The sequence below is a fragment of the Rutidosis leptorrhynchoides genome, chromosome 7 (genome assembly GCF_046630445.1).
Source record: "Rutidosis leptorrhynchoides isolate AG116_Rl617_1_P2 chromosome 7, CSIRO_AGI_Rlap_v1, whole genome shotgun sequence".
Taxonomy (NCBI): Eukaryota; Viridiplantae; Streptophyta; class Magnoliopsida; order Asterales; family Asteraceae; genus Rutidosis; species Rutidosis leptorrhynchoides.
Window position 1 is genome coordinate 15,605,891 of NC_092339.1, and position 18,620 is coordinate 15,624,510.

Genomic DNA, 18,620 nt, shown 5'->3' on the forward strand with positions numbered 1-18,620 from the left:
AACATACACTGTTTCTCGAAAATATATTTCATTCGTAAATGGTAGCGAACCGTTTGAATGAGGGTTTGTCAAACCCATATGGATCCATACAACATAAGTTCTCGCTTACACCCGGCAAGTGTAACTAATGATAATCGAATTGAGGATTTTGTTCTAAACTCGTATGTAGAATGTTTGTTTTCCTGTACTTGTGTTCACTTAGTAAAAGAAATGTTTATGTTTTCTCATCCCAAATGTAAGTTCAAAAAGAGTAAAAGTGGGACTATGATCTCACCTTGAGTGTACGAGTAGTAAAGTACTTCGACAAGTAAACGTGTGCAAAGAACAATGCTAGTCTTGACCTAAACAATAGGTCGTATCAATAACGGTAAACACGATAGGTCAAAGATGTTCAATTAGTCCTATGGCTCGTTACGACTCAATAATGTAGCATGTGAGTCAAGTTGTCATGTTTCATGCAAGGTACAAGTATAAAAACATGTTAGAACGATTGCACAAGTATTTGGTTAAGTTTGATTAAAAGTCAACTTGGTCGGGTCAAAGTCAACAGAAAAGTCAACGGGGTCGGGTTGGATATCCGACAATTTTTCTAAGTTATATAATCATATATGAGCATGTTGGCCAAGTTTCATGTTAATCGGAGGTCCGTAGCATAGCAAACATTTTCATGTCAAATGACCAAGGCGAACAGTCAGTTTTAGCACAATGGGACGGCGTCCCAAAGAGCTAGACGGCGTCCCACAATGAAGGGTGGGACGGCGTCCTGCCATCCTAGACGGCGTCTAGGTTCAAATGGTGGGACGGCGTCCCAAGTATCTGGACGGCGTCCCAAATGCCTTACAGGCCCTGTTTGCTGAATTTCTCAATTGCACGAACCAAAACACAAACCAACACATTTTACAAACCGCGAACAATTAGAACATGTATTTTATATCATCGGAAAGCTCTTTCGACAAGGAACGCAACTAAGCATTTTTCATCAAGCAAAAACATCATATACTATAACCGAAATCCCGTCAAGCGATCAATAGAGGTTTATTTTCAAGTTTCAAGTTTATCAATTTTAATTTAAGTTTCGGGAATCCAATTTATACATATGATATGCCGTTTTGAAGGTAATTAAGCATACAACACAACCTAACACTTACAACTAACATTCCATGTCATTCAAATCATTAAAAGTCCATTTTAAGTTCATGAAACCTTAATCTAAATTCACCAAATTTCATAATCAAGTTTAGGAGGTTTCATTAATCAAACTATACATCATAATGAAGCTAGTAACACTAGAAACACAATTAAAACATGATCTCTTAGCATCAAACAACATATGAACACTCAAATTTCAAGATCAACACACCAAAATTCAAGTTCATGCTAGTTACACTAAAACAACGAGATCGAGCATATAAATCACATAAACAAACTAGACTCGAGCCATAGACACTAATTAACAACCTTATAACTTAAAAATCTCAAGAACACAAGAATTAGTGATTTTAGAAAGTTACCCAAAATTGATGAAATCGGTATGGAAACGAAGAGGAGATCACGAGGAGTTCAAATATGCAATTTGTTTTGATCGAATCCTTCTTGAACGAATTTGGATGATGATTGAAGGTTTGAGGGTTTTGAGAGAAAAAGGGTGAAGTATTATTTGGGAGGTGATAAAATGAATGGAGAGGAAAGAGTTGACTAGTTGACCTAGTCATCTCTTTCTCCATTTGGCAACTTTAGTCCCTCAACTTAGGAAACGGGTACGGGAATTACCTAAACGAGATAATTCAAACGCGTATTAACGAGATGTGTTATAAACATATAACGGAACTTAAATAGTTAAACGGAAAAGTGAATGGAAAAAGGCGGGATGTTACATATATGTTCGATTATATATATTAGTTTAGTACTCCGTATGATATAGGACAAAGTTAACACGATAATATTTGTTCATCTCGTATGAAAAAAGTAAAAAAAAATTATTTTCAAAGTTAAATTTGATTTTAACCGAAACCAAACCGAATTCAATTTCGGTTTTCAGTTTGGTTTTGATTTCGATTTTTGAATTCGGTTTCGGTTTTGATTATAAAAGTTCAAAATCGAACCAAATGATCCGAAAAACTGAACCGATGAACACCCATATATATATATAGTCCCTCTCTTCCATATATATTATCCTCAACTAAAAATAGAAAATACTTTTTGCTAATTTTTCAACTCTCACTCCAAATGCAGCGTGGCGAGGAAGAAATAAGTTTGGCGTGCTCATGACACATGAACAATGTGCTACCAGTAGTCTCATTTTCTATTGGTTAATTTTTTATATTAATTTTCTTTTTAATATTTTTTTATTCCTTTAACACTGAACTTTGAATTATATTTTTAACACATCACCTAACACAACACACCACTCTATTAGGCCATATATAACGCAACGTGTTACTCCCTTGTGTGCCACCAACACGCTTCGAGCACACTCCTAATGCAACGTGTTGAGGAAGAAACGAGTTTGGGGTGCTCAACTTGGCACAACAAATCAAGGTGTGCTACCCTTATTCTAAGTTTCTCTTGGTTCTTTTCTATACTTAATTTTTTAAATATTTTTTTATATCTCTTTAACACTAAACTTCAAATCATATTTTAACATATCACTCAACACGCCACCTCAATATTTTCCAGTTTATCAGAACGTATCCCACGTCAGCGCTAAACACTCCACCCCACCCCACCCTCCAACACGCCTAATTTGTTCATCACCATTAAAAAATGTCTTACATTGCAACTTGATGCCTCCTCTTGTGAATAAATAACATACGATAAATAGTACTCCATATTAAACTAAATTTCAATTTCAATTACTCAAAACTACAACTAATATCAGTAGCTTTTATATACATATATTCCATTCCATCCTACATTAAAACAGATAAAATAAATATAAATATATGCGGTTTTTTACAAATCTATTATGTATAGACTAGTGGAGGACCCGCGAATTCGCGGGGCTCTGTGAGTGTTTGTTAAGAAATAATGTTTATGATTATTGTATTTAGTGTAAGTAGTTATGTTAGTTGTTCTGTATCCAATGTATGTACTTAAAATTATCAACCAACCATATATGTCTGTAAAAAACTTTAAAAGTTGAACATAGTATAAAATATTTACACAGTTATTGTAGACATATAAAAAGCATTGATAATGAAAACCAAAAACATATTTATTATAAAAAAAAATCTAGAAGCAAATGTAGTTATCGAAATGCAACATAAAAACAAATAGAAAAGTTTGTTTGAGGCGTTTGCCTCGTGTGGTTGCACAATCAGACCATGTTTATTGTAGCACGAGTATTGCGTGTTAGTAGTGATAATGTTGCACAATCAGACCACGTTTATTAAGTATTGTAGCATGAGTATTGTTTCAGTAGTGATAATTTCCTTTGACATGTTAGTTGAAGACCCGCGAATTCGCCGGATTTTTTTAGGGATTAATCTGTGTTGACTTGTCAGAATAATTATATGTTGAATAGTAGAGCATTTCAGCATTTACAGTTGGACTTGTCCAAATTTAACACTTGAACACATGAAACACCGGATGGCGATGCAATAAATACAGGATCAGTAGAGCATCCAACGCCTACATTGTTGGTTGATAAAGATAAATATTAAAATGTGTAGCTGAGATATGAAGAATACATATCAGTGATTCATAGTGATTCATATCAGTGATTGCTTTTAACATAGTGTTTTTTTATTAAATTGTCTATAATACTTGTACTAACGATACTCCTATATCCTGGCATGTGGCGTTAGAAACAATGAGTAAAGACAGGGAGATATCCAACATAAAATTCAATAACAATACTCAATTTAGGGAGTAATGATTATGTTTTTTATTTGTTCAAGTACCATGTCATTGCTGAATTGCAAGCTTGTTGACAACTTTACCTATTACACTGACCCATTAATTATGACCCATTACCAATGCCTTTAAAAAAAAAATTCATAAACTTTATAACACACTGACCCATTACACTGATCCATTAAATCTGACCCATTACCAACGCCTTTAAAAAAAACAAATTTATAACAGCTTTAGCCATTACACTGACTCGTTTATTCGGACCCATTACCAATGCCTTTAAAAAAAAAACTTTATAACTTTAACCATTACACTAACCCATTAACTCCGGCCCATTACCAATGGCTTTTTAAAAAAAATTAAAAAGAAACCAAAAAAAAAAAAAATTTAATAACAACTTTACCCATTACATAAGAGCATGATGATGATGAACCACTGTCTATTAACAAATTTCTAAAGAAGGTGACCAAGACTAAAAAAGAATGAGGCAGTTGGAGAAAGAATACAGAGGAAGAAACTTTTGAGTTATCATGTCATTCTTCCCCATTTTTCTTATGCAATCGCTTTTCTTTTGAAACCATTTACTGTGCCCTGCATGACTGAAACCCATCAGTTTGTCGAGCATAATTTCAAGATGAATCGAATTGTACCAGGTACATGTATCAAGTAAAACTGAAAGGGAAATAATATAGCATACAGATAGATGAATTAAAGACGACGTTACCTGAAAGGGCTGGTAATTACACCCACTCAACTGCTCAAATATGATCTAACACATGGCGTGTTAGCTCCTCTAAACTATTAAAACATTCTACTTGTTACAATAATAAGGTTGTTTTCCAGATGTTGAATAATCAATAATGTCTTAAAAAGAACAAAAAAAGATTCAGTAAAGGCTCCATAACACCGCAACACACCATAATTAATAATCAATACTATAGTGGTATTTATCACCCAATATAACACCAGTAACAGTATAAATAATAAATCTAACCCAAAAACAGTTTCTGCACCTCTGATAAGAATATCTCATGAACAGGAAAGGCTCCATAACACAGCAACACATCAACAGAAACATTTTAATCAAGTAGAACCAATAGAATAGTAACCAATAACTATGGACTGACTCAGACACATAAGCACAAGAGTACAAAGATTGGAGTAGCCTCTGATATGGATAGAAGCTCAAATTGAAAATATGACAGTCTAGGTTATGAAAATGGATCATCAACTGTACTTTAAATATGAAGGGCCCTCTTTTACGATAAAACCAAAGAACAGTTTTACCATAAACATACCTATCATACCTAAAAAAAGGACCAAAATCTTCAAAGGAACAAAAGTGAACATTTATCCAACCTTATCACTCCTTTAAATAAGATAGTACCACCATTACCATGCACTCTCACCAAAATCTCCAAACCTATGTGACTGTTATCATAAAATTGACACATTTGACTCAAGTTTAACTTGTGAAGACTAACAGCGTTGACTTTTAAAAAGACCAAATTGTCTTGACAATTAAATTATGATAAAACAATCAAAAAACCTGCTCAATCTCCCCTTATAACTCCAAAACCCAAATCATGTCCCAATATGTACATCCGCCAATTTCAGGTTTCATAACTGCATACCACCAAGCAAGGTTGACCATAAAAGGTCTAAATTATAAAACACCCAAACCACCCACCCAACCCAAGTGGATTTTTATTTGTAAAGTACAAAAAATATTTTTTTTTCTTCTCTCTAACCTTTTCAATCTTCATTCTCTGATTCCAGCCACAAAATACCTTCATTCTCTGATTCGAGGGGCTTTCTGAGGGAATAAACACAATTGTAGTTGAAGATCTTCATCAGACAGCTAGCTTTTTTAGATGGCACCAAACACATCATTCCACCTGCTAAGTCAGACCCTCTTTTCTTACGTTCATTCCCTCCTTCAATTTCATTATTCTTTTATATGTATGTTCATCCCCACCTAGAGCTTAAATACAACTACACAAGGAGGGGGTACAATGAGCCAAACATACAAATAAGTATATACACATATAGATACATAATACACACAGATACATACATATACATGAATACATCCCATCAAGGGCTAAAATAATTAAAAACTTCATACCAAGACATGGAGTTTACTTTGAGAGTCTAACGATCCAAGGGCAATCGGTGTTGTGTTCAGAAGTAAATTGATCATCTAACTTTGTTATATATATACGAAATACGGTGACATAACTTTATAAGTATTAGTAGATTAGGGTTCGCGGGATTTTTTAAAGAGATTTTTTATATTAAAGTAGACATAATATGAAATAATTTATTCAAATGTAACATCGTAAGATAAACAACGCGTTGTTCACATACAAGTGTTGAGTAAGAGCAGACTGCGTTGTTTACAGACAAACAAACATATGAAAAATGTAACTTGCTAACAATATTTAATTTAACATGCTTGTACATACTTCCAGATTGCATGTATTTAGAATTAGAAGATAACAATATATCACAAATGACAACAACAAATAGATAATGCCCGATTTTAGAGAAGAACGATGACCCATGTAACTCATCTAACAATCTTCTACTAACGGAGTAGGATGGTTATCCAGAAAACAATTTAGTGCCCGACAATCTAGACAAAGTTTCCATGTAGCATCTTTTTTTTTTCCACCTAGATCACAAGGCTGACATCTTAATTTGAAAATTAGTTATACACATGATATATACTAAGTTAAGTGCAATAAAAACAATTTTCTTAAGCAAAGCAATAAAGTATATTTAAGAAGAAATAATGAGATAGAGAGTAATTAGTACCTAGACTAACAATGTTGAAATTTAAATCTCAATTTACAAAGGAAAGTGGTATACGAATGTGACGAACCTCGTTGTTCGAATTTATAGGTCTCTGCAATAATACAGTAGAGTATAAGGTAAAAAATAAAAGGAAGTGATATAACTTAAAAAAGTAAATATAGTTCTCATGAAACATTTCGGTTTATTTCTTAAGACTTCATCTTCAGTCAATAGGTGTTTGTCAAAATCCAATTATTAACACAAAAATTTTGATTCTAAAGAAAATACCACTAAAGATACGTGAATACAAATAAACCTCATAAAGCACACCCGTTATCAATTTCTCAACCTTAAATATTGGTTCTGAAGAATCTGTTAGCTAATCATCCACGCCTTTTTACTGCATTCACATCTAGAGTTTTAAAAATCTGTCCTTTGACACAGATTATGTACAGGTGAACTTAGAGGACCTTCATTCATATCTAGATAGGAAACCTATGGTTTGACACATAGGTCTTATGACAGAGTGCCCATGAAATAATTAAAGGTTGTTTATCCTTCAAATATCCAATCAGGACATGTTTTAACGAACATAAGTGCTACATGTGTAATATCCTAGTGTACATAGAGCAAGTTTACTCAATACAGATAGTAGCTACATACCTGACATCAGATTTCTAGTTGTACCACTTTTCACTTCTATTCCAAGCATATGATAAGAATGCATACAACATTCATTTAGGTAGCAGAAACAATTATGTGAATTAAATATAGATATGTGCATAGTAGTTAAAATATGTTATCTGAATAAATAAAATATGACGTAAATTGGGAAATATACCGATTTCTTTAAAGAAACTTCCTAAAATGTCTTGCCTCATACTACACTTAGTTGCACACTTACTTGCAGCTTCAATCAAGTAGCAGTATCATTTTCGCAAGACCAACAACATATGTTTATAGGGTGCATGAAATGCCATGCTTGCATCTTTCAATTAGAAGCAAAGTACTCATTGTTCCTATCACTATCCTGAAAAAGATTACATACCCTAAAATCAAGACCGGAGAAGAAGAAAAGAATAAAAAATATATTGATGTACTCATGTGTATCCTTAATGAGGCTAAAGTAGTTTGAGATTACATAGATCGAACAAACATCCAAATGTCCGAACTAATCTATATTTACATCACCTATAAATCTAACCCACCACCCATCATGACACACATATCAGTACTTTATTACTACCCCACATCTATATTTATAATACAAACTTGTGTGACATAAGAGAGTCAACTTATCAAGCACCTTATGATCCTTATATTCTATAAAATTATGACTGTTTTTTTTATATAAAGCGTTAGTTTATGCCAATTCAACCCATTTCCCTTTCAAAGTAAAAGTATTAAAGCAAAAAAAGAAGCACAATTATATATAAATTGATATAGTAAGTATTATATTACTACGATGCACAGTTTTAATACCTTACTAATTGTATGATAGAAAACCATACCATTATTAAGCATATAACATACTTTTAAGCATTATACAAGAAATTATCGCCAATACAGTGGCAATTCTGATAACAACCTGAAAGTTGTAAGATAATAAAAATTAAAGGCTATACAATATCAAGAAAAATGACAAATGTGAAATGCTTAAAATAACAACGTCTGCTATTTACAGAACTTACTTGGCTCTCAAGATTCTGCTTCAAACTTTTCTCTCCATGCCAAAAGTGTCTTGATAGTGACATGCTGGCTATGTGGCACAGTTATCTAATATTAGAGTCAATACTTCCACTTATAAAACGTAACAATCATATAAACACAATGAAACAATTAAAATGCAATTTACACTACCAATTTTTTTATGAGATTCGATTACTTCTCAACAATGAAAGCTACATGTAGTGATATCGCCCAATTAAGTTATAAATGGATTAATTTAAATGGGACAAATCATTAGATTTAACTAAAGTATATAATATACAACAATATATGCAGAATGTATATTTTTACTCTATTGCCCATGACATAGAAAAAATATACCTCATCCTTGTCTGTTGCTTCCTCATGGTTGTTGTCATTGTCAATGTTTTGAGCAAATCTCTCACCGAACCATTCGTTACCCAAGGTAACTTATGTGTAAATCAAAGCCATTCCATTATTCTCAGATGCTTGTAAAAATCACTACCTAATGAGAACTTACATGATGAGGTAGATAAATAATAAAATCATATCATTAGGACAAAAAGTTTATATCGAGTATAAGACCTGAAAAGATTCTAAAACCTGAAAAGATATTGGTGCAGAATTAGAGTTTAAGAGGTGAAAACGAACCTTAATTGTAAGAGGTGAAGATTCAAATTAGGAATTAACAACATTGCTGTGCCAACAAAATTTTAACTAAATAACCAAAGGTCTGAATATAATTGCAAAATCATTTCAATAACAATATATAATTTTTCCCATGAGATATTGTTAAGCTAAAAAACTAATTAATGGAAGTAATAACCAATTATTCAAGTAAGAGTTTATATTGACGAAAACTAAAACTTACTCAATGAGGCATTTCATCAAACACTTGTTGAGCACTTCATGAACCATATGTTGTCAATCACTCAGAATCTGAAAACAACAAACTGATAAGATCACAACTTTATTAATCAATCACGTCAAATAGAACTTTGTGTGTTAATCGAAATATAAGAACACAGATAAAAAAACTTGATGATTACAAATAACTTAACTGATTGAAAGTAGCCATTGCTGATTGATACATATATCTCAAATTGAAGATTGCGTTGTATTGTGTTGGAATCTTTAACCTATAATCATACCACGGTACCGTTTTCTGAATCATGACTTTCATCTGCAGCGTTAGGTCCACGTTATGGATCTGAATTTCGAGAGTAGATTAGGGTTTTTCAGATGATTGAAGCGAATGAATTGATTTCTATGGATGAGAGAATTTTGGGATGTTGAACGAATGAGAATGAGATTAACAGAACCCCTAAAATCGATTCTAAACCCCGCCCGTACGTTTTTGTTTAGGGCTATTTTTGTCTGTTTAGATGCTAATCCAGGGTAAATCACGTGATTAAGGGCTTAATTTGAAATGGATGGCTAGGATCAGAGGTGGTTAAAAGATTGGATGGCTAAGATTTATTTTTAAGAGGATTTATAACTCAATTGTATGTTTACTTTTATAGAGATAGAGAATAGAGATAGAGATAGAGATAGAGATGGCCTGGAGTGCCAACATTTGAGCAAGAAAAAACCAAACAAAACCATGGTCCCTTATCCAACCATCTTCCACACATTCAAATAATCAAATCCCAATATGCTTCTCTGCCTTTGGCTTCCTAACCATTTACATAAATTAACATAATCACAAGTTTTTATATATGTATACTTCTAAGTACTCATCAATGGCTACAACTTCTCTTCTACCCAAATCCATTCCACCATTTTTCACAAATCCAGCTTCGATCTCATCTACTCGATTCAGTAATGTTTCCTTTCTAAACAACCCAACCGATCGTCAACCACATTATCCCACAAACACAAGTATCCGTCCCAGTGCCAAAAAGAGAAACGAATGGCTTGACCCATTTGATACGGGCGAGGACCCAGAAATGGAATATGGATCACAGTTTTCTGAAGGTAAGCAATCCGAGGACCCAAGGCCACCCGAGAATCCAGACAACCCGTACGGGTTTCTCAAGTTTCCAATGGGGTTCATGCCTGAAGTTGCATCATTGGGGTTGAAAATTAGAGGGGATGTTAGGCGATGTTGTTGCGTGGTTTCTGGTGGCGTGTACGAAAACCTCTTGTTTTTCCCAACTATCCAATTGCTTAAAGATCGGTACCCTGGTGTTCAGGTCGATATATTAAGCTCGGCTAGAGGAAAGCAAACTTACGAGATGAACAAAAATGTCCGATGGGCCGATGTTTTCGATCCAGATGATGATTACTCGGAGCCCGCGGAATATCTTGATTTACTTGGACTTCTTAAGGTTAGTACAAAAACAAAGAATGTTTAACCTTTCATTTGTTACTGTGACCCATTTAACCTACTTGGCCCAGTTGACCCGTCCACACTTAAGCTAAGTTTTATATTCAAGTTATTTGGCCCGTTATAGCTCGAATAAAACCTCTATTCAATGTGGTTAATAAGATAATGTTGAATAAGTTTATAGAGTGTTACGTGGTAATTGCAGAATAGGTACTACGATATGATGCTATCAACCAAACTGGCTGGTATTGGACATGCATCGTTTTTGTTCATGTCGACAGCTAGGGAAAGAGTGGGTTACATATACCCGAATGTCAATGCAGCAGGAGCAGGATTACTTCTATCACAAACATTTACACCAGATCGGTTGAATCTCTCTGAGGTTGGATATAACATGTGAGTTTACATAAAAAAAAATTGATCTTTTGGATCCTAGAGGTAAAATTTCGACCCGTCTATTTATAAATGGGCTCATCAGGTAAAGCTTTACCTCTAATGGGTCAAACAGATAAAATCATAATAATTAACCGAACGGGTCAAAAGTCACCTAAAGTATATTGTATGCCATATAAAAAGATGTGCCAGATCGTAGATCACATTCTACACCTTAATCATATCTGAAAGAAGACAAGTGGACAGGAATGTGTATATCAGCAAATCCGACCCATACTTAACAATGGCATGCTTGACCCATTACCGAACCGGCCTAGCCCCGCCCGTTGATCAACCTTTACGTTAACCGTATCACGTCTAAGTATAGACAGTAGTTTGAGGATGTGTGTATATATAGGTACCAACAAATGACTGACTGGCTAGCAAGACCAGGAAGGGGTGTGCCGAGGCAAGTGATTCCACCACTTAAAGTATCGATATCTAGAAAGATAAAAGACGTGGTAGCTGCAAAATACAAGAGTGCAGGTGTTGAAAAAGGGAAATATATTGTGATACACGGTATACAATCTGATTCAAAAGCTTCTATGCAATCTAAGGGAGATACTGATAGCTTATTACCCCTGCATATATGGGCAGAGATAACCAATTCAATAAGGTGACCAACTCAAAGCAAATATATATACATATACACCCATATATAGACACACACACACACACACATACAACTCTGTCCTATATATAATGATTTGTGATGTGATACAGGGGAGTAAAACCACTATTTGTGATTCCTCATGAGAAGGAAAGAGAGAATGTGGAAGAAATTATAGGAGATGATGCTAATATAGTTTACATTACCACACCAGCACAGGTTTGACTTTGACTTTTTACATCTAAGATTCAGTTGTTTAAATAGCTACAGTTAATACAATGTTCACTTTTTTAATCTATGGCGCAGTTGGCTGCTCTTATTAATGACTCTGTTGGGGTTATATCTACAAACACAGCAGCCGTATTACTAGCTCATGCACGCGAGAAACCCTGGTGAGTTTCATCGTAAAGTATAAAGTCAACTTCATTTAAATTAAAGAGTTATTAACCGTAAAAACTTACGGTTCTTCATTTTCTGTGTTACAGTGTAGCATTGTTTGGTTCTGAAGAGAAGGCAAAAGTGTTTCTTCCAAATGAAGACAGTAAATGCATCGTAGCTTCATCGAAGACTGGGAAGTTAGTAGATATCGACACTAATGCTGTCAAAAACGCTGTTCAGATATTTGAGATGCCACTTGTTCTTGCATAAAATGAACACCATATTATGCTTCATACATTATTTTCATCACTCAACTGTAAATGTATATTTGATAGCAGAACTGTTTTAGTCCAACATTGCATGATGCAGTTGCATAAATAAGAGGTGACAGTAGGGACAGGTCAAGCGGGTTTGGTATTGCGTTGCGCCGACCCACAAGCACTTTATTGTCCATTTTAAGGAATATATACATATATAAACAATTGAAGTAATTGTTACATCATTACCAATTGAAATTTAGACCTTTTTAATAAAACATACTAGGAGTTTTATGCATTAGACTCCAAACAGCTTTCAAGGTATCCGACTTGTTTGAGGTAAAACATAACCTAAATAGACTATTTCAAAAGTAAATAGGTCGGAATTGCCACCTTCACAACACAAAACATTTCATTTCATGAATAAAATTTATCACCGAGTACTTTCGTGAACATACCCAAGTCTGATTTAAAAAAAAAACAAAGATAAAAGGCCTAAATTTCTTTAAACTGTATGCATACAAGAAGATCAAAATGGGAGGGAACAAATAACACAAAACATCAACTTGTTTAAATAAAATATAACGTATCCCAGGTTACAAATTTGAGTATGGCAATGAGATGCCAACATACATTGTTGATGGAGTGGGACAATCAGATTCAAGAAGATGGTTTTGCCCGAGAAGATGGATCCTCTTTTGATTCAATATGTATCATGAAAATGTAACCTAATACCCATATGAAGATATACAAGAAAGGGACCCACTTGACGCAAGCTAAAAGGCTCATAATACTACCTACATATTGTGGATCTTTTATTGTCCCAAAAGGAAACTCTGTGACCCATGGAATGTTCTTCCCGAAACGTACACCGTAGTAAGTGCCTGACTCACCAAGTAACTGATACACCCTGCAATCATGTCAAACGAAAAAAATTAGGTTCTGAGTATTACCTTTTCAAAACAAGAAACCAACTATTAAAATTGTGTGATGCAACACAGAAGTTCATCACTTGATTCTTTATTTCTCTATTGACGAAAAAAGTTGTTAATATTACAAACTGAAATTTGTAGTAATCACCTTATACACAGTGATAGAAACGTGTCGCAAATGCATCAAAAGCAAACCAACGGAACAAGTGTTCTTAAAAACTTGTAAATGTTATGTGGTTTAAATGGATAATCAACGCACATGCTGAATCGTCACCATACTTTAGGTGTATGGAAAATTGCTTATTAAACTGCTGATACTAATTGAGATAAACATAAACAAATAATCAGTTATAAACATCATAACAGGCTGAAGTGCAGAAGATAGAGTTCGAATAATTTTCTACCGTAACAAACACAATAATCGGATAAGCAGTAAAAAAGAACATTCAAACTACTTAATCAGATGTAACAAATGCAATGCAGGAGGTAGTGTTCAGATTAGCTTCTCATGTCACAAATCACAATAATCAGATAACCAGTTGTTTCAATACTTCCAGTATTAATTTAAACATTAGCAGGCAAAATATTCAGTATAAGATAATGAATTCGAAATAGCAACCTTCAACACTGCTCATTACACCATAACTTTTTTATATCAGTTGTAACAAAACGGATTAGCTCCTTTATGGGATAACCAGATTAGAAAGCATTCATGTGTTTTGTTAATTACATTTATTTATCTAGTAGAACTTAAATAAGTAAATAAATCAATATCAAATAAGTAGTTTGAATAAATCCTAAAGTAAACATAAATTACAAACCCTAACCGCTTAAATCTTTTTGTATATTCAAAAACAATAATCAGATAAGTAATGTAATCTTAACAAAAAAAAAAAAAAAAAAAAAAAAAAAAAAAAAAAATAGAAAATTGAGAATGAAGAAAAATAGACGGACCTGAAGTTAAGAAATTGGCCAAATAAAAAGAGGGGCCAGAAGTAAAAGGGTGGGGGCCATGAGAGAGTTGAAACGGAGAATAGAGATAGGAACTGAATGAGTTTGAGGAAATGAGCAACGAATGCCATTAATTTACAAGGATCGCGTTGAGTTTTAGCGCAGAGATTGACCCATGTTTGAGGGTGGAACCATAACCAATAGTAAAATGGAAACGGTGAAATCACTCCTAAACATGCCAAAATCCCCATTTGTCTTATGCCCTGCTGCTGCTGCTGCTGCTGCTGCTGCTGCTGCTGCTGCTTCTGCTTCTGCTTCTGCTTCTGCGATTGTATTATGAGATCTACAGTGGAGTGAGTGAGTGGAAAGCGGGCGGGTAAGATTTATTTGGATGTTAGGTCTGGTTCAACCCGACCGATTATTATTATTATTATTATTATTATTATTATTATTATTATTATTATTATTATAAATTATAATAATAATAATAATAAACTTAAAAGTTTTAAAACTTACAAAAAATTAGTGGGAAGCCTAGAGACAATCTGGGCCCCCACACATCTAGCAATAGCAAAACCTATCCTAGTAAAAATATGAGCAGCAGCACCGGCACCAATATCTTGCGCCATCGAACTCTTCTGAACCCGCTTTAGCAAAGAAACAGCCTCCTTCTCTAATTCCCCAAGGGAAGAAAATGAGAAAGGAATGAAACCATAACCAATCGCCAGACAACTAGATTCGTACTTGACCCGCTTCCGATGAGCCGCATTAATCACAGCACGTCCAGGGACAAAGTCAGAAAGCCCAGACTGTGTCAAAGGAGAAGACCCTGTCAAGTCAACACAAACATCGCGACCACAATCCCAGGAATAAAGTAACACATCTGCAGGTCTGAGGGCCCTGTCGTTCCCTCCAGACAACCCAATGTCAACCTCCTTTCTCGCTGAAATTCCAGATCGATAACAAACATCAACAAGGGAATCCCGGACAATATTATGTCGATGCTTAATACCCACCATACCAGCACAAGACACCGCGTGATCCCCGAAAATATCCCCAGTAAAAACCCTTGAACAGGCAGAACATGCCGTCGAGATAGAGAACAATGGAACACCTAACCGGTAGCACAACACACATCGGTAAGTCTTTGCGTTCATCGTCTGACCCAACCCCAAAATAGGGACTGCCCTTAGCCAAGCAGAGGTGTGATCACTCTGCTGTGATTTCCATAAGGCTGATTGTCGGGGAGATAACGAAAAAGTGGATTCTGCAGAAGCGGTAACCTTTGTGAAATAAACATCTGCCAATTTCTTCATGAGTATTGGGGCAGCGACCTCACTCGGATTACCTAAAATATCAAACCCAACCGTTTTATTAAACAGACCCAATGCATCTTCAAAAGCACGACCAAGACCAACAATACCCGCATGACGTAGGAGCTTGGTCTGCAATCCAGCAGACTGTAATCGAGAAGCCAGAAAAGCATAATGACGAACATCTCCCGCAGAATAAACACCAAGCCCTCCAAATGCAAATGGCAAGGTGGCAAGCCGCCACTGCCAATCACCAAACCCAGGCCCTGAAGCAGTAACAATACGCTCCAAGGAAGATCGAAGGGCTCCATCGAAAGCGCGTTGAGCCGCCTCAAATATACTAGGAGGACAAGTACGCAAGGAAAAGTAGAGTTTAGAAACTCCCGTACATGCCCTAAGCAACAACAACTCACACTGAGGATCATCAAGCTTAGCAACCTTATCCATAAGCGCAATGGACTTGGTCACCCTTTGCATCACCAGTTCACTACTAAAACCAGGATCGGAACTTGCGGGGGCCCCAAGTGACTTAACACCATTTAAAGGCCGAGCAATATTAGGAGCAAAGACACCTACTTGCCTGCTGCGAGGGTCCTCCGTAGGCCAGAAAATTTCTGTTTTTTCAACGTTCAGATGCAGCCCAAAACGAGGCCCATCCTCCATAATCAAATGCAAAACCTTCCCCACCACCAAAGTGTCCCCAATAATAGTACCATCATCCAAATACCACGCCTGAAGACAAACCTCAAAATTATCTCTGATTTTAGAAACCAAGGGTTGTAGGACCAAAGCAAAAAGCAGCGGACCAAGGGGATCACCCTGTTGTACCCCCTGAGAAGACCATAAAGTGTGGTTCCCATAATACAATCTGGCTGGATTAGAGTAGCAAAATTCAACCCACCGAGAAATGCTCGGACAAAGGCGGCAAACTTCACGTAACATGACCGTACGATCAACTAGATTGAAGGCATTTTGAAAATCAACTAATAACATAGAGAGGCCAACATCAGAGCCACGATCCTCAATAAGCCGATTCACAGCATGAAGAATAGCCTCACCACCTGAAGAAACACCAACACCAAACTGAAGACCATCGAAGTAACTTCCCAAAGACTGGCCAACCATAGCAGCGCCAACCTTCGAAACAAGACGTCGCCAAACAGTACCCACAGCTATAGGACGAAGACCACCGCCGGGCTTGACAAGCGGTGTGAGGGGAGCACTAGCAATATACTCTCCTAATTCCATAGGGCACCTTCCAGCTAGAAAGAGATTAACGACTCCGGTAATAGAGCCAACCAACTCATCCGAGACTGCTACAGCAGCACCACTCAAGCAATCCATAAGGTGTTGTGCACGTAAACCATCCCTACCACATGAAGTGCCCCGAGGAAAACTTTTAATCTGGCCCAAAACAACAGCAGAAGTCGTAACGAGGTGAAGGTGATCAACCGTCATATCAGGCAAGGAAGGAGCGATAGAAGAAGGGTGCTTAGACATCAAGTCCGCCAGTGTGGCGTCATTATAAGGAGCAACGCCTGATGAAGAAAGAACACGAGCTGCAGCGGTGTAATGGCCATCACAAATCTTCCTACGACACTGCTTAATATTACGCTCTTCCAAATCAAGGACCTCATCATCAACCACTGAGAACATAGGAGAATCCTCTGCCAAATACTCCCTCACAAGCTGTAAACTCCCACCCGCTGTCCCCCAAGAGCAAATAGCACGAGAAATATTCTCTTCCTGATGCCGACGCTTTATCGAAGACCTAGACTCACGACTACTCCGTGGCCGAAAGGTTTTAAGGGTACAAAGGGGTAACACCAACAAAGAGACCCAACTAGAAATGTCATCAGGCTTAGAGATCACCTTATCAAGAGCACCTTTCAAAACCCGAGAAAACACCAAACGACACTTGGGAGGGATAGACTTAACCGTGCGAAACCCCTTAGAGAACAACTGATCCAGGAGAGCCACGTCAAAACCATCATTATGATCACGCACCGAACCATTATTATTATTATTATTATTATTGTTGTTGTTGTTGTTGTTGTTTTTATTTACTCCGTATTATTTTGTTAAAATTTACCGAGCTTAAATCAATAATGCATTCTACAATATTTTAAAATTTAATTAAATTAAATTACCAATTGAGTTGAGTCTAAACTCAATAATTAGATCCAACGAGCTATTTAAACAACAGACTGAATTAGACCCTGACGTTTTTTTGAAAGACGAACTAGACCCTAACTACATTGCAAAAACACTAAAAACACCGGCAAAAGTCACATATTCATTTATAAAAGACAAAATTTCATTCCTCGTCCCTGAACTTAACATCGACTTTGACTCACGGTCCTTTTTCTTTTCTTTGTGCATTCCGAGTCCCCAAACTATGAAAAGAGTACATCCCTCGTCCCCCCGTCTACTTTCTGTCAAGACCTACCGTTACCCCTTATCACGTGCATGTCATGTGAGGGCATTTTTGTCATTGTCTTTTCTTCTTCTATCATAAAAACCCCCAAATCTTCACAGCTCACTCTTCACAGCTCACTCTTTCTACTACTAAATCACAAACCCTAACTTATAAACATCATTCACCAGCCTAAAATTCAAAACATTACATAAATCAAATCAAAAATCTAATTCGTTCCATTAATTTGTTCCATTAATTTCTATAAACATTCCATTGCAAATAAAGAAATAAACTAAATTGTTTTATCATTATCACCACAGTTCAATTTCATCTGCAAATTAAAATTTCACACATTAAAATTTCACACAGTTCAGTTTCATCTTTCCTCCTAACATGCCCTGCAAATCAAAATTGATTACAAACCAAACCAAATTAAAAAAAACTAAAATAATTAAATTAAAAAACCTAACTTTGTTAAACATAAATCAACGAAATAATATAGCTCAAAATCTCCTTGATTTTTGCAACTGAAATGAGTATTAACTCATTTAAAGAAAAAAAGAAACCAAATCACCTATATTTATTCCACTGGGTGACGAATACACGTACGAAGATGGGTAGAAAAAACGGGTATTGAAGAAGAATATGAACGATGA

The 18,620-nt window shown here is 35.7% G+C and overlaps 2 protein-coding genes and 2 long non-coding RNA genes across 4 annotated transcripts; 1 reads left to right on the top strand and 3 right to left on the bottom strand.

The window, feature by feature from the left end:
• Window positions 1-5,673: 5,673 nt before the first annotated feature.
• LOC139856870 (uncharacterized) lies at window positions 5,674-7,753 on the bottom strand. The gene is made up of 4 exons (XR_011762205.1): window positions 7,496-7,753; window positions 7,318-7,353; window positions 6,676-6,766; window positions 5,674-5,850 (listed from the first exon to the last, which is right to left on the bottom strand). It is a non-coding gene; the product is annotated as an uncharacterized lncRNA (long non-coding RNA).
• A 240-nt stretch (window positions 7,754-7,993) lies between these two features.
• LOC139857284 (uncharacterized) lies at window positions 7,994-8,858 on the bottom strand. The gene is made up of 3 exons (XR_011762451.1): window positions 8,704-8,858; window positions 8,346-8,413; window positions 7,994-8,242 (listed from the first exon to the last, which is right to left on the bottom strand). It is a non-coding gene; the product is annotated as an uncharacterized lncRNA (long non-coding RNA).
• Window positions 8,859-9,905: 1,047 nt separating this feature from the next.
• Window positions 9,906-12,583, top strand: LOC139857442 (photosynthetic NDH subunit of subcomplex B 1, chloroplastic). The gene is made up of 6 exons (XM_071846192.1): window positions 9,906-10,673; window positions 10,878-11,068; window positions 11,463-11,720; window positions 11,828-11,933; window positions 12,021-12,106; window positions 12,200-12,583. Exons 1-6 carry the CDS (start codon window positions 10,062-10,064, stop codon window positions 12,360-12,362), a joined length of 1,416 nt encoding a protein of 471 aa, XP_071702293.1. The 5' UTR covers window positions 9,906-10,061; the 3' UTR covers window positions 12,363-12,583.
• A 266-nt stretch (window positions 12,584-12,849) lies between these two features.
• Window positions 12,850-14,530, bottom strand: LOC139858685 (phosphatidyl-N-methylethanolamine N-methyltransferase). The gene is made up of 2 exons (XM_071847518.1): window positions 14,236-14,530; window positions 12,850-13,259 (listed from the first exon to the last, which is right to left on the bottom strand). Exons 1-2 carry the CDS (start codon window positions 14,481-14,483, stop codon window positions 13,010-13,012), a joined length of 498 nt encoding a protein of 165 aa, XP_071703619.1. The 5' UTR covers window positions 14,484-14,530; the 3' UTR covers window positions 12,850-13,009.
• Window positions 14,531-18,620: the final 4,090 nt, after the last annotated feature.

Excerpts from the sequence above, each read along its gene's own strand:
- LOC139857442 (XM_071846192.1), top strand. The coding sequence starts at position 10,062 with ATGTATACTTCTAAGTACTCATCAATGGCTACAACTTCTCTTCTACCC. Across the intron at positions 11,069-11,462 it reads TCTGAGGTTGGATATAACAT|GTACCAACAAATGACTGACT; the intron begins GTGAGTTTACAT and ends GTGTATATATAG. Across the intron at positions 11,934-12,020 it reads ACATTACCACACCAGCACAG|TTGGCTGCTCTTATTAATGA; the intron begins GTTTGACTTTGA and ends TCTATGGCGCAG.
- LOC139858685 (XM_071847518.1), bottom strand. The coding sequence starts at position 14,483 with ATGGGGATTTTGGCATGTTTAGGAGTGATTTCACCGTTTCCATTTTAC. Across the intron at positions 13,260-14,235 it reads GGCCAATTTCTTAACTTCAG|GGTGTATCAGTTACTTGGTG; the intron begins GTCCGTCTATTT and ends ACATGATTGCAG.